A 14901-nucleotide genomic window follows, 5' to 3' on the forward strand; every position below is an offset into this window, starting at 1 on the left:
TTCCCCCCTTATTGGTTTGATAGAGACCAGTGCAGGGTTTTTTTAACCTCCTCCATATCGTGGATGTCTTCAGGTCTCCCCATTTCCTGCTGTCGGTGATGACCTCCCTCCCTCTCTTTCTCTCTCACTCTCTTTGTGCCATATTGCAGTTGGAGCTTCTGGTCTTCTAGAAAACTTTCGGTCTTCTCCTACGACTCCCAGGTTTGTTAGGGAGGAAACGAGAAGGGCCGTGGCTCAGGTGACCAGTGGTGAGTGATGGAGGGAGGGTTCAGTCTCATTCCAGCTGCCTGTTCCACTACCGACAGCAGCTCCATGATCCAGCGACTTTCTTTTCCACGGTGCCACATTGACACTCGTCGGCAAGGCAGAGAAACTAATCAGGGAGGATGAAACCAAAAGAAAAAGTTTTTTTTGTTGGCAGTTGGAAATCCCCAGGTTGCATCCTCGTTTGGTGGAATTGCCCAAAGTTCCGTCCCCGGGAAAGGATCGTGTTGGTCTGAGTCGCCAGGGATCTGACACAGGTCTGCGTGTCAGCGCGCAGTGTCAGGGACGTCCTAGGCTCGCTCCGGGGCGAAGGCTGCTCCACTCCCAAAAGTCCGAGAGTTCCTGCTGAGTGTGGCTGACACATGGAAAGGGAAGTGCAATCAAGCCTTTCCCTGGCGTCTGGGTGGCGACTGTCATGTCATTACCGACGGGTTTACTGGAAGTTGTGCACACACGGTTGTGCCCTGCCCTTTCTTGCTCCATATGGTACCGTGCGGCAGCACGAGCCGGGATGCCGGCGCCCGGAGCGCGGCTCCTCAGCCTGCGCCAGCCCTCGCGCAGCCCAGTGCAAAGGCTCCGCGAAGCCCGGGGCCGGGGCCGCGCTCGCCCAGCTCACCCCGTTCCCGCGGAGTTTGATGCGCGCGCGGTGCCGGGAGCGGGGAGACGCCGGCGCCTCGAGGCGAGACGCTCCCTGCCCGCGGCAGACACGGTCCAGGGCGGTGATGCCGCCGCCGGCTGCAGCCTGCCGGGCGCCTCGTCCCGCGGCCGCCCGCCCGGCGCTTTGTTTGCCCAGCGTGGGCGGAGGGCTCTGCGCGGCATCAGAGATTATTTTTAAAGCGAGCCTTGCTCAACAGCTCACATCCTTCTCACGCCTGGCTGCACAGGGCCCGGGCTCGCTCCCTGCAGCCTCCGAGCGAATCCACGGAGCGGGCAGAAACCGGCCTTCTGCCTCCCGCACCCCTTGGGGCTCCGGAGAGCAACGGGAGCTTTCGGCAGCGGGGTTGGGAACGGGGCTGGCGGCCGTCGTGCCGCTCGCGCACCCTGGGCTTTGCCCGCGGTTGCAGCGGGCAAGCAAGCGTGCCGGCCAGCGTGGTGCGCAGGGGCAGGTACGTCCTGCAGCCCCTCGCTGGCGGCGAACAAAGAAGCTCTTTGCTGCCAGCCAGAAGGGCAAAAAACAACAACAAACCAAACAAGGAAAAAAAAAAAGAAAGAAAGAAACCAAGTGCCAAAATCGCTCATGGAAAAACCAGTGAAGCAATTATGTTAATGACTGTGAACGGCCCGAGAAAAGAGCCCACGACGGATGAAAACGAGCGAGGGGCTGAATGAGGCGAACAATTCATCGCTCCCGCATCCAGGAATATTTCCAGGAAGCAAAGGGCCTCGTTTCGGGGCCTGTCTCATCCCACCGCTTGCGCCTGGTGGGATCCCACTGCCGCTCTGCCGCGGCCGGCATCTCATCAAAATGCCTGCGTAAATGGAGCAAACGAGGGCTGGAGATGGCCGGGAACCAGTCGATTAACACGATCCGAGTCCTTTTAGGGGCAGAGTTAATCAAGCATTCAGCGTTTTGTCATTCTTGCCTTTCTTTCCTGGGAAAATCCTATTAGTATAAAATCACTTAATTGGGCACTTCAAAGAGCTGATGGGAAAACAGTCTTCGCCGGGATATAAACGCCGTTCAGCCGAACACTGGATCCATTTAGACTTTTGCTGGAGCGTGAGTGTTTCATTAAGAGCCTTCGCGTTTCCCACTTAAAAGCAAAAAAAAAAAAAAAAAAAAAAAAATCTTGGAGATTTTAATCTTGCTGAAGAGCTTCCCTGGAGCCTCTTGCACCTACACAAAATGTGTGTGCAGCCACCGTGTGCCAGGCCCAGGGCAGGGGGGCAACGGGGAAATCACAGGTTCCCGACAAACATTTCTTCCCGTAGGTCCCCCGGAGCACGCGGATCTGGGGCTGGGCCACGCGGGATGTGCCGGGGCGATGTGCCGGGGCTCGCACTCCGGCGGGGCACCGCGCTGATTCACCCACCCGCCGCCGCCGCGGTCATCGCGCCATCCCACGCGTCCCCAGTGACGTCCCAGCCCACCAAGGGGACCCGGTGCTGCGTGGAAAGCGCCCGGCGGCGGCCTTTGGTTTCAGGCCTCGGGACGGCGTTTTCGGACGAATTAGGAGGACGGGGACGCGCTTGCCGCTCAAAACCGGCAGCGAGTCCCCACTCGGGGGGCTCGGGAGGGCGACGCCGGGGCGGGAGGAGGAAGCGCTGCCGGGCCCGGCGCCCCTGCGCGCCGCCTGCTCCGTGAGTCACCCTCGGCTTTCCTCCTTTCCGTCCCGCCTTTCGGCGTTAATCACCGTTTTCTGCCCTGCCGTCGTCGCCGCCGCGCCCGACCGCGGACTCTCCGACCCGGAGCCTGCCGCCCGTCCTCTCGCCGCTTCCCGTTTCTGCTACGCCGCCGCGCCGAGGTGCTGGAAAACCTCCCTGCCCCGCGCCCGGCCCGGCCGCTGCTGCCCCTGCAAAAAAAACGGGTGCAAAGGAACCTGCCGTCCCGCGCCAGGCCGCCCCAAAACCCTTCCCCGCGCGGAAACCCACGGCCGCTTTCGCTCGCCGGCTTTGGCTTAGCGAGGGACACGCGGCGGTCGCGGAGCCGGGGGCTTGGCGCCGGCTGGGCGCGCCAGTGGGTTTTCTCCCGACGTTTTGCTTTTCCGCCCCGGCCTTGCTCCCTTCTTGCATCAGCGCTCGCCGCGGTTAGCGGCCGGTTGTGCAAACGAGCCCGTCCTCTCGGGCGCTCGTTTAAAAAGCTGCCGGTTCTGACTGCCCCATTCCCTTTCGCTTGATTGCAATGCTTTTGTTTGTTTATTTTTAGTTTTTTTTTTTGAAAAAGGGCTCGTTTAAGGAATTCATATAAATGCTTCTTCGTCCGCCGTCCCCGCGAGCAGCTGGAGACGGAGGCATCACGTGGGGGGGTGCACGGCCGCTGCCGTGTTTGTGTTTCGCCTTCGGTGCAGCTTACGTCTTTATCAAATCTAGAGGGAGTGAAACAACATGCTGCGGCTCATGCAGCGCTTTGCTGCAAGCAAATGATACACTAATGTATTACGAGGCATCAAACCTCTCTGCAGTGCGGGTCTAAAAGCAAAAAATCATTTCGAGCAGCTGCAGCGGCTGCCCTTAGCGGCAGGGCTGCCCGGCTGCCCCGTTCCTCCCGCTGCGCGGTGCCGACAGACGGACGCGGGCCGGATTTGCTCGTTTTCGGAATGAATCAAACGCACGCGTTGCAAAATCTGAGCGCAGCGGGCAATGGGAGCGTGCTGGACAGCAGACGCCGGCTCCGAGCTCTTCCGGGCGGGCTGCAGCCCCCGCCACGCTGAGCACCGCGTTAAGCCCCGCAGCGAAGCCTTGCGGAGCGTTCGGCTCCAGCTTCGCCGGGCCTGGCGTTTTTCCCACCACGCGGGACAGCATTTTAGGTTGCTTGCCCGTTCCCCGGCGGTTTGCGGCTCTCCTGCCGGGCGAAGGGACGCCTCCTCCCCGTCCCACCGTGCCTGCACGGCCCCCGGCACCAGAGCCGCCTCCGTGGCCGCAGGATCCGCGCCGGCTTCGCCCCAGGGTGGCTGAGCGGGGCCGGGCGCCGCGCCGCTCCGCGGGGCCGTCTCCAGCCGGACATGCCCAAGCATATTCTCGACATGCCCAGACCGATGGCGAAGCTGCTGGTCTGGCTGGGAAACGTGCTGGTGTTTTGCACGCTGAGGGTCTCGCTCGCAGGAGGGTGCAGCACCCGGCACCCAGCTGCTCCGGGGGCTCCGAGGGCGCCTGCCGCCCCGGACGGACAGCTGCAAGCGGGTGCTTTGCCTCGTGTGCTGTTGGTCACTTGAAAGCGCGCAGGTGGTTTTTTGTGCCCCAGAAGACACAAACCCCCCCCAGCTTTGTTTGCCCCCTCGTCGCCCATGTCGTGGTTTCAAAGGCGCTTTGCACCCAGGCAGTTCACTCCACGCTCAGCGGGCGCTGCAGAATACAACCCTCCTCGCACCACGGGCAGAGCTGCCGCCAAGGGCATCGGCTCTCCCGCTTCGGGGCAGAAAGGGGCTCGCCGGCGCCTCTCCGCCGCAGCACGGCCACGCGAGCCGCCCGGACGCGGTGGGGGTGCCCCGCGGCTCTGCAACCCGCTCAGCCCAGGACGGGGCCTGGCAGTGCCGGGGGGGCATCGCCCGGGCTGGGCTCCGAGACGGGCAACCCGAGGGGCAGGGAGAGTCGCCGCCTCGGTCATTTCGTTAACCTCATTTAAATCCTCCATATTATGGAGACCCAGTGGGCAGGAAACCCCCTCCCCCTTTTTTTTCCCCGGGAAAGGCCTGGGTGGGATGTGGTGCCCCATCCCCCCCCCCCCCCGCCCCAGCTAAAGGTTTGCGCTCTAAAGTCGAAGGTCTGGATTTGGGGGGGGGGCTCTGCATCCCTTGTCCGGGGGTTCCCTGCACTCCCAATGGAGGGGTCCCTGCATCCCTACTGGGTGGGGGGTCCCTGCATTGCCTAATGGGGGGGTCTTTGCCTTCCTGGTCGGGGAGGGTCCCTGCATCCCTTTTCCAGGGGGTCCCTGTATCCCCTAACAGGGGGATCCCTGCATCCCTCGATGGGGGGATCTTTGTATCCCCAACCCCGGGGGGGGGGGTCCCTGCCTCACCCCCCCGCCCCCAGATGCCCGCTGGCCCTGTGCGGGTTCCGTGGTCCGGAGGCGGCAGAGCCGAGCCCCGAGCGCCGCTGCCCGCCGGGCCGGGCCGGGCCGAGCCGGGCGGGCAGGGCGGGGCGGGAGGGAAATCCCGGGTGAGCGAGCGGCGAGGCCCCGCCCCGGCCCGGTATAAAGCGGGACGAGAGGGGCCGGGCACCGGCTGCCGACAGACGCGACGCGACGGGACGGGACGGGACGGTGAGTGCGGCGGGGCGCGGCTGCCTCGCCCCACGCCGGTGCCCCTGGGGGGGGGAGAAGGGCCGGGGCCCCGGGGTGGGGCCGGGGCGCAGCGAGGAGGAGTGAAAGCAGCAGCAGCGGGACGGGGAGGGCGGCGGCTCCGCGCCGGAGACCCCGGCCGCTCCCCCGGGGAGGGGGGGCCGGGCTGGAGCGGGGCGGCCGCGCTGGTGGCTCCGGGCCGCTCGCAGCCGCGCTCGGAGCGGGGGCGGCCGCCCCGGCGGAGCCCCCGCTGCGCCCGTCGCCGCGGCGCCGCGGCCGGGCTGCGCTCGCCCCCCGGCGGGCGGCGGGGCGCACTGCGGGGCCGCTGCCGGGGCTCGGCTCGCCGCGGCTGCCCCGGCGCGGAGCAGCGCTCCCGGCCGCCGCCCGCCCCGTCGGTGCCCGGCGCCTCGGAGCCGCCAAAGCAGCCGCGTCGGGGGTCGGAAGTGGAGGGTTCCCGTGATAGCTGCCCTGGGCTAAGGCCGTCTGGCTCCGAAACAGCCCCCTTTCCTGGGAACCCAAGGAATCACCAGTGTCACGAGTGGGACGTCCTCTGCACCGCGGCCCTTGCGAGGGGGAGGCTGCCAGCTCGGGGTGGCACACCTGCAGCAAGCTCTGACAGCCCCACACCTGAGTGCTCCTGGCATCTCCTCTTCCCCACAGTTCCCACAAACTGGTGTAACTGGTAAGGGGCAGTGCCTGGTGTCCCACAGGTGCCTGCGGGGAGCAGTGCTGCCAGGGGGGTGTGAGTGTGTGTCTCTTGGCTCCCCAAGCAGTGCCTTGATCTCCCAGCCCAGCTGGGTGAGGTTGTTGTTTAATGCGACTGTGAACCTGTCTCACCTGTTTGCTCCAGTCTTGGGGTTCTGCAGCTGGAAGCTTTTGCTTTTGAGATGATGGCAAAGCAGAGCCAGCCCCGTGGGAGGAGAGGGTTACATCTGTCCTGTCGAAGTCGGTGGCTCTGGCACTGATTCTGCCCTTGGGAGTCAGGGTGCCGCTGCAAGGTGCGGGTCTCTTGGGGCCACCTCGGTGGCTGGGCTCGATGTCGAGCGCGTCCCCTGGCTCCTACCTGCCGGGGCTTGCCTGGACATGCTGGGACTTGCCTGGTGATGAGGTCACCCTGGGAGCTGGCCACGAGATAGGAAGCTGAACTTCTATTTATATGCGGGGATGCTCTGCCCCAGCTGAGGCCCAGCTGGATCCCTCTGTGAGCAAGAGGGTCTGGGGCGGCCTCAGGAAGGCGTGTGGGGCTGGAGGTTCCCCAGGGTCTACTGACACCCTGCGGTGGTGGGGTGGAAAAAGTGATGCTGGTTGCTTCAGAAAGGGCTGAAGTGCTGAATTTGGGCAGTTTTCCATGCTAGGTTGGCACCAGCTGAAGCTACTGGGGTTGAATACCCCGATGTTGGGGAAGGGAGGGGGGCAAGTGTGAGTCTGGGGGGGGGTCTGTGGTGGTCTCATCTTTGAAGCTCCCTGATTGGGTGGGAAAAGACTGAGGATGCCCTGTCATGCATGCAGGGAATGGGTTTTCTTTCTGTAAATCTGTTAATGAGATTTAATGAATCCAACTAACCAAATAGGGTCAAGTCTTAACTTGGAAAACCATCGACTCCCAGACAGGGTTACGTTTGCCTTGCGGCAACAAGAGGCTCCTGGTGTAACTGTGGGCTGCATAAGGGATCTATTAACTCCATGCATGTGCAAGGGGAACGGGGGGACTGCTTGGGCTTGGGCTGAAGGACTCTGCTGCTTACCATGAAGGTCAAGGCTCTTAGCATCGAGCAGAAGAACAGGGTCTTGTCCCTGGTTACCCAACAGCTTCTTGCAGATAGCAAGGGTGGTTAGCAAAAAGTGGCCGAGCTTGTGGCATGTTTTTGCTGCTTGCTCAAAGTGTTTCCGTGCCACCACCCCTGCCTTCTGAAGATTAAGAAATGGCCAGAAAAACATCCTCTTGCCTCACTTGCTTGCGTGCAAGTTTGCCCAGTGCCTGTGTCAAAGTGGGAAGCCAGTGGGGTTTTAGCTTGAGCCAGTGCACCGAGAGCGCTGCTGGCAGCATTGAGGTGCCTGGAGCTCTTCTCTGGCAGCCCTTGAACCTGGTGGAGGAGGAATGGTGAACCTGAATGCCTGCTCCTTCCCCATCCTCCTGAGTTGCACCCAGGCTGTATCTGATCTCAGTTGTGTTCAAGACTTTCCCTCTGCTCAAGACACCTCTGAAATCCTGAATGCTTCAGTCTCAGGCTGTGTTTCCCAGCTGGATGCAGGGAGGCTTCCACTCCGTGGTTGCTCTGCTGTGGGGCCAAGCCTTGCCCAGCTTGGCCACTGCGACTACTGCGTGTTTTGCTCTAGTAGCAAATGTGTTGACCCTCCTGCTGCTCGTGGCTTGTATGACAGCCCTGTAACCAGTGCCACTCTCCTTCCTACAGCTACCACAATGCCTCTGTCACAGAGCAGGGCTGGCCAGCGGATGCCCTGCAGCAGCAAAGTGTGCAGGAATCTCTTTGGCCCTGTGGACCATGACCAGCTCCAAAATGACTTCCAGGATCTGCTGAGGCGACAGCTGGAAGAAGCCCAGCACCGCTGGAACTTTGACTTTGAGACAGATACACCCTTGGAAGGACGCTTCAAGTGGGAGAGGGTTGTCTTTGATGACCAGCAGCTGCACGGTCTGTCCAAGGCCAGCAGCAGTGAGAGCCAGAGCTGCTCCTCAGCCCACAAGGTACCATCCAAGGACCATCTTGTCCAGACCTGCTCTGAGACACTGCAGCAGGACTCTGAGGCTTGCACGGCTGGTGCCCCGCAGCGCTTGAAACGAAGGCAGACCACCATCAAAGGTGAGTGCTGGAGGCTTGGTGCCCACTTGTGCTGTTGGTTGCATCTTGCTGTGGTGAGATGGTGTCATGACCTCTGTGGCTGATGCCCTGACTCCCATGGAAGGGAGAGATGAAGGGGACTTGGGTGCTTGAGTGTAGAGATCCCTGGCTAGCTTCTGGGTGTGGAGTGTTGGGGGGGGGGAAATCCCTCTGTCTAGCTGCAAACTGGGCCCTCTGGGGTGAGGCAAGTGATTCTGGGAAGGCTTGGGGGTCTTGTAGCTCAAGATGACCTGATTCTTGTAGCCCATTGCCTTTACTTCTCCTGGTCTGAGTTCCTCCCTGAAGATCAGGGCCCAGGGTGGAAGTGCAAGTGAGACCAAATATTCCTGGGAGAAGGAACTAGCTCATCGATTGGGTGGGTACCTCCAAGATGAAGCCCACTTGGGCGAAGCCTTGTCTGGGGCTTGGGGTGCTGCCCTGGGTATGCCTCCTTCTTGCCATGCTGCTCCAGACTAGCTAGAGGCAATTTCCAACCTGCTCTTTTCTGCTCTCCAGATTTCTACAGCTCCAAGCGGAGAATCGTCCCTGACAAGCCCAAGCTGTGACCCTGTAGTGCTTGGCTGTTTGCAAGTGCCTCTCTGAGGGTGCTGTCATCGGGGATCCCTCACAGCTGCTCACGCTAAGATACCCTGAGGGTGTCTGTGGCTCTTTCCTCAGCCCTGTACTATGTAAGCTGTGTGTATGAAGCAATGTAGAGTCTGTAGTTCCCTATTTATGAGTAGCCCTGGGTCCTGAGGGACCTTCACTTGTGTGCAATGTATATGGAGTAGCCCATGTTGAGGCTTGTAGCCCCTTAGAGGGGATGGAGAAGGACTGAAATGGCATTTGCTTGCCTGCGGAGGTGAAGAGCCTCTGTCCTCTGCCCTGTGCTGGTGGGGCCAAGCACTGCTTGTACCCTCCTACTGTCCAGCTGTGGTCCTCTCTGCTGAAAGGCTGGCCATGGAGAATGCACTTGTCTCAGCAGCCCAGTAGGGCAGCAGCTCTAGAAAGCCCTAGGAGGAGGTCTCTGATCATAGGGTTGGCTTGTGTGTATGGCTTTTGGTGGCCCTGGGGCAGCTGGACTCTGAGCACACCCTGGCTGCTGGCACAGGGCATCAGATGGGGCAGCCCTGGGGGCAGTGAGTTCTTGTCTGTGCTTGGAAGTGGAGTGATGCAAGGAGGGCATGCCCAGTGCTTCTGAGGAAGGGAAATGCCTGGACCCTGGACAGCCCTTCCTCCAGGTGACTCACTGATACTATCATGTGTTAGGTGGGCTGGAGAGTGGTGACAAACTTGCTGCAGGTCCTGGTGACTCACCAAGGTCTCCTAGCTCTCGCCCCCTCCCCCAGCAGGGAGAAGGGCTGCTTTTAGCTGTGGCCAGACCTGGCCTTCCTGAGATGAAGACATGTCCCCCTTGCACTGTCCCTTGCCTGCAGGGCCCCCAGTGCTGTCTGTGAGTACAGCTCTGGTGCTGGGCTCCATGCAGTGTTTTGGTCAAGCCTGAGGCCACCACTGCCTGGGAAGCTTTGGGATCCCCCTGAACTTCCCGCTGACCTCGACTAAACCCCTTTCTCACCCTGTTGTTGGCTTGTTGAATGGTGCTATTTGCCTTCCTGTTCCTGCCTTGTTAAATACTGACACTAGGCTGGCTGCCTGCTCCGGCCCTGTTGGACTGGTCTAGGAAAGGGGAGCCCTGCTCTCCGGCAGGGATGACACCGAAAGAGGAAACTAGCTTTGTCCAGGACACTTTTCCCCCTCTGGAGCTGAGGAGGGAGAGGAGGATCTTCACCTGGCCCTGCCTCGGCTGGGAAACGAGCAGCTTCTGCTGGCTCTTGGCCTGAGGCTGCTGGCTCGCAGCTGGCTCTCCCTGTGTCGGTGGTGGGTAGCTGCTTGTGAGTGACTCGACGTTATCCGATCTCAGCACTTTGGGTTTGTCTCCTGCTCCGCTGGATTTGGACCCTGGATACTGGTGCAAGATGGTCCCAGGCAGAAAAGGGACGGGGTCAACCTCCTGCCTTGCACCGAGATGCACTTTGCTGTCAGTGAAGCTGGCGAGCTCCCAGCACTAAAAGTTTATTTATAAAGATGCTGTTAAGTCTAATGAGGGGTGGGGAGGGGGGAAATATCTGTTTGTCTATAAATGTAGCTCTGAATAAACACTTGTCTTGTGTCTGGGAATCTGTGTCACTGGGTTACTGCCATTAACCCAATGTGCTGCGTGTTGCAATACTCGCTGGGAGGAGGCGGAGGGCCCAGCTCTGGATCCCTGCTGGGCTCCCGAGACTGGAGGTCCCTTTAGGGGTGCGGTGCTGGCTGCTCTGGTGGGTGAAATCCTGGGCCGGGATCGCTGCCTGGTGGGGGCAGGTGCAGCAGCTAGAGCACAAGGCGGACTAACCCCCTTTAGGCAGCGGGGGGAAGGGGCTGTAACAGCCCCGGGTCAGTGCTTTGCAGCAGGCCTGGGAGCTGATGGGGGCAGAACCCCACCACAACTTATATTTAAACCCTCTGCTGCCTTGGGCCTGATTGCCCCCAGAGCCTGCACGCGGGCAGATGTCACCTTTCTTGGATGGGTGCTGCGGTGGCCGAGCAGCCCCATTGGTGTGGCCGTCGTGGCCTGTGCAGATCCCATGGCCACCAGTGCGGGGTCTTGCGGGGGGAGCTCTGCTGCTGCGACCACCCGACATAGCGGTGGTTCCTCCTGCGCCTGTGCTGATGGAGTGCTTGCAGAGCGCTATCATGCGGTGTTTTAGCTGCTGCTGAGTCAAGCCCTACAGATTTAGCCTGCTTAATCTTTCCTCTTATGTCAGTCCTTCCACCCGCCTTGGCTGCTGCCAGCTGCTCCCCTCTGCTGTCCCCCTGGGTTTGCCAGGAGCAGGGACAGAGGAAGTTAAAGATAAAGGAGGAGACGGATACCCCTGCTTGTGCAGCTCTGGTCCTCCATTGGGAAAGGGAATTTGGTGGCTGGATTTGCTTTCCAGGCTCCCAAGAGAGACTCCAGCCCCGAGGGATGGGTGTGGAGCTGTTCAGGGCTCTTGATGTCAGGCGGGTCCTGCTCTAGCAGGGTTTCAGTCCAGCCTAAGAGGCACCAGCTCTGCTCGGGGAGGAGCTGTGGCCCCGAAAGAGCTGAGCCCTGAACCTGGCCTGCTGATGTCTGCCTGGAGCGGTTGCACCTGAGCTGGCTGCTGCTTCGTTAAGGTTCAAGTGCCAACGAGCGGGGCTGGGCCAGCTGGCTGCGCGGGTGCGCCAGGGCAGGGCACCGGCGCAGCCGGTTCCCGGCGAGTGATTCAGCCCCTTCGGACAGGGAGTAAAAGCGAGGACAGCCTCACCCCGCGCCTCCTGCCTTTTCGGACGGATCCGAGCCAGCTCCGGCCCCGAGGTGCTCCCTCAGCGCGGCGCAGGGCTCAGCCCGGCATCGCCATCCCCGCAGGAGCAGAGCCGATAAAACACCGGCCGGGGCTGAGCGTGGCCCGGTGCCACCAGGATATTCCCCAGCCAGCAAGGGATGGCAGCACCCAGCGCCTGGAAAGCAAAATCCAAGCGGTTGTAGAGCCTTGGCTCAGGTCTAAGGTGTCCCCGGCGGTGCCAGCGGCCGTTAACGCTAGTTATAACCCCGAGATAACATTTGGCGCTGCCCTCGTTATCCTTTAAACGCTTGCTTGGGATCTCTTCTCTGGGAAAAATGGAGCAAAACCGAACCCGTTTCCCCATCGCGTCGCAAAGAGGAACGCTGGAGATCAGGAGGCAGCCCAGCCGGCCGCGTTTGCGCCGGGTTTGAACGGGTCCAGTAACTCGGGCCAGGTGCGTTGGACACCCCCAGTGCAAAGGATGCAGAGGGGGATTTCTCCCAGCCCTGCACCTAAGGGGGATTTGGCAGCTTTGCTCCGTCGCCGCCGGGGTGCCCTAACCTCGCGTTAGCTCCCCGGAGCAGCCGCGGTGCGCGCCCAGGTCGCGGAGCGGCAAACAGGAAACGCGCCGGCGCGGGCGGTTGAGCGTAACCCGAAAACGGAAAGCTGCCTTGAGCAAGAGAGAGGCGACGTCGGCTCGGGACGGGTCGGCGCGCGGTAGCATCGTCCTCCGCGCGCGGCCGACCTGCCGGCGAGCCGCGCCGCGCACCCGGCCCCGAAGCCGAGCTCCCCCCCGGGCGCTCGGGGAAGGTAAGCGCCGGCTTTGGGGCTCTGCAACGCTCGAGGCCGGTTTAGCGCCGCGTCGCAGCTCAGGACGGCTGATTTTTATGTATTCCGGGAATAGGTCAGATAGCACCTAAAAAAAAAAGAGAGAGAGAGAGAGAGAAATAAGGGAGGGGAAAGGTGTTTTGCTCCGCAGTGGCGGGGTGCCTGCGGCCGGGTGCCGGGGTCGCCGGTTCTAATCCCGTCTCCCCGCTCACCGGCCGGCTCCCGGCGGTGCCCAGCCTCCTCCTTCCCCTGAGCTCCCTCGGGGTGTTTTTTTACGCTTACCCTCGGCGCGCAGCAGGCTGCTCTCCCTCTCCGGGCTGGGGGGTGGAGGGCGCTGGCGGGGCAAACCGGGGCTTTCCGCACACTTTCCACCTCCCCAAATTTCCTGCTTGCGCTTTCTGGGAGGAAAACCGAGGCACCCGATTTTCATCGCCAGCTTCGGGGGCTGCTGCGCAGCCTGGCCCCGGGGCTCGGGCGACACGTGCTGCTCACGGGTGTCGCGTTTTGAGTCCGAGGGGAAAGGGGGGGGTTGTTGGTTTGGTTTTGGGTTTTTTTTTTTTTTTTTTTTTTTGGCCTATTCACGCATTTCCTGCGCTCCCCGGGACTTCGGCAGAACGGCTGTCGCAGGAGGAAAGGTTGAACGCGTTAAAGCCGGCGCCGCCCCCTCGCCCCGGGAGGCTCCGGGCAGCCTCCAGCCCCGGCTCGGTGCCCCCCGAGCGGGCGAAGCAGCGGGAAGACGCTGCGAAGCCTCCGCCGGCGCCCGGTCCCGAGCGCCGGGAGGCGCCGGCTGGCAGCCCCGAGGGCGCCGCGAGCCATGGCCGAGCGCCGGGCGGGCGCCAAGGGCCGGCGGCTGGGCTCCAGCCGGCGCAAGCAGCTGCGCGCGGCGCTCGGCGGCGATGCCGCGGCGGCGCCGGGCCCCGAGGAGGAGCCGCCGCGGGCGGCCGAGGCGGCGCAGAAGAAGCCGCAGGATTTCCTCCGGGCGCGCGACCCCGAGCGGAAAGGTTTCGTCGGCCGCGCCGGCGCGCAGGTAGGCAGCGGGGATGCCGGCGGCGGCGCGGGGCTGCCCGCCGCCGCCGTCCCCTGACGCTCCTCGCCCGCAGGAGCCGCGGACGGAGGAGCAGCCGCCGTGCAGCGGCGAGGAGCCGGAGCTCGCCTTCGCCGGGCTGGCCGCCGGGCTCCGTAAGCGCCGCCGCGCGGCCCCCGACGCCCCGTCCGGCGCGCCGGCAGCGGGCTCCGGGCGCTGACGGGTTGGGGCCGTCCCGCGGCAGGGCCGTTCCCGAGGGCGCAGCGGGCCGGCGGCGGCACCGCGCTGGAGGAGGCGGACAGCGAGGAGCAGAAACGCTTCGCCGCCTTCGTGGACCAGCTGGGCACGGACGACGTCTCCGAAGAGTAAAGAGCCCGCGGAGCGCCCGGGGGCATCCGGCGGGACGGGGTGACGGCTGGTGGGGGGCAGGATCCTCCCCGAGTCGGGTCCCTGTTTGGGCAGCGAGCCCGGAAACGGCTTGGAGGCGCTTTTGGCCCGAGCACGGGAGCGAGGGGCTGGGCTCCTCCAGCGCCCTGTCCCCACCGGCGCGGGCGAAACCAGCCGGGCGCCCGCACCCGGGCCGGCTCCGTGGCGGGCGCCCACCACGAAACGCTTCTCCCTTTGCAGCCGGGAGATCTGGCAGCTCTGGGTGAAGCTGCGGCAGGACGAGCCCCAGCTGCTGGGCAACCTGGAGGACTTTTTGGCCAAGATGAGGTGCCGCATCCAAGAAGCCAAGAGCGAGAAGGAGGCCTTGGAGGCCGTCCTGAACAAGTGAGCCAGGGCCGCGGAGAGGCCCGGGCCGGGGCAGGGTGGCACGAGGCCCTCCGCTGCCCCGAGCCGCGGGGCGAGAAACCCGGCTGCTTTTCGCGCCTCCGTCCGTGGGGCTGGAGGTTTCGCGCGGCGCCGATGCATGCGGTTGGGCTCTCCCTGCGGTCGTGCGCGGGCCGGGTCCCCGCCGGGCGGACGCACCGCGGCTGAGCGAACGCCCTCGGGCTGCAGCGGCAGCTCCCGCGGGCGCCGGTGGGCCCGTTCCCGTTCCCACCGCCGCGGTGGGGGCTGACGGCCGTCGCCCCGCTGTGTCCCCCCCCCCTTGGCAGGCACGTGGCTGAGCACAACAGGGAGGTGCAGCAGCTCTGCGAAGCGCTGGAGCAGCAGATACGCCAGGAGACGCAGCGGCTGGAGCAGGAGGTGGGTCGCCGGCCCGCCCGGCTGCTCCTCATCCCCCCCGGGTAAAACGCGGTGCCCGTGGGGCCGCCCAACCGTAGTGTCCCCAAGGCCCCCCTGCTCCCTCCCTGCCCCAGGGACCCATAGTTAGGTCCATCAGCGCCGCAGGCGCTCGGTTCCCAGTGTCACCCAAATGCTGAACTGGGAGGGGAGGGTGCTCCGAGAGGCCACCAGATGCATTCCCACCTCTAAGAGGACCAGAGCTGCGCAGGTCATCCTGCTGCATCTCCGTCTCGCCTGCTCCGAACTTGCACCACTCCGGGAAATATCCCCCCCCTCCCACCCCCAGCTCCCGGGGAAGGCGGGCGGCGTTAACGCCTTGGCTGCGACCGCAGAGCGAGGCCCGGAGCCAGCAGCACAGCGCGGAGCTGGGGCGAGCGCTGGACGCCCGGGAGAGCGAAGTGCAGCGGCTGATCTTGGCGCAGGCGGAGGTGAGCCGGG

At 63.4% G+C, this 14901-nt stretch overlaps 1 protein-coding gene across 2 annotated transcripts; it reads left to right on the top strand.

The window, feature by feature from the left end:
- Nucleotides 1-5154: 5154 nt before the first annotated feature.
- Nucleotides 5155-10179, top strand: CDKN1A (cyclin dependent kinase inhibitor 1A). 2 transcript variants are annotated; one of them, XR_009960780.1, is made up of 4 exons: nucleotides 5155-5182; nucleotides 7615-8022; nucleotides 8557-8729; nucleotides 9962-10179. XR_009960780.1 is itself a non-coding variant. In XM_062595288.1 (3 exons), exons 2-3 carry the CDS (start codon nucleotides 7623-7625, stop codon nucleotides 8604-8606), a joined length of 450 nt encoding a protein of 149 aa, XP_062451272.1. In that variant the 5' UTR covers nucleotides 5155-5182; nucleotides 7615-7622; the 3' UTR covers nucleotides 8607-10179. The 2 variants fall into 2 exon arrangements, 1 of the variants encoding a protein (XP_062451272.1); XM_062595288.1 differs by having other exon boundaries at nucleotides 8557-10179.
- Nucleotides 10180-14901: the final 4722 nt, after the last annotated feature.

The sequence above is a fragment of the Rhea pennata genome, chromosome 25, assembly GCF_028389875.1.
Source record: "Rhea pennata isolate bPtePen1 chromosome 25, bPtePen1.pri, whole genome shotgun sequence".
Taxonomy (NCBI): Eukaryota; Metazoa; Chordata; class Aves; order Rheiformes; family Rheidae; genus Rhea; species Rhea pennata.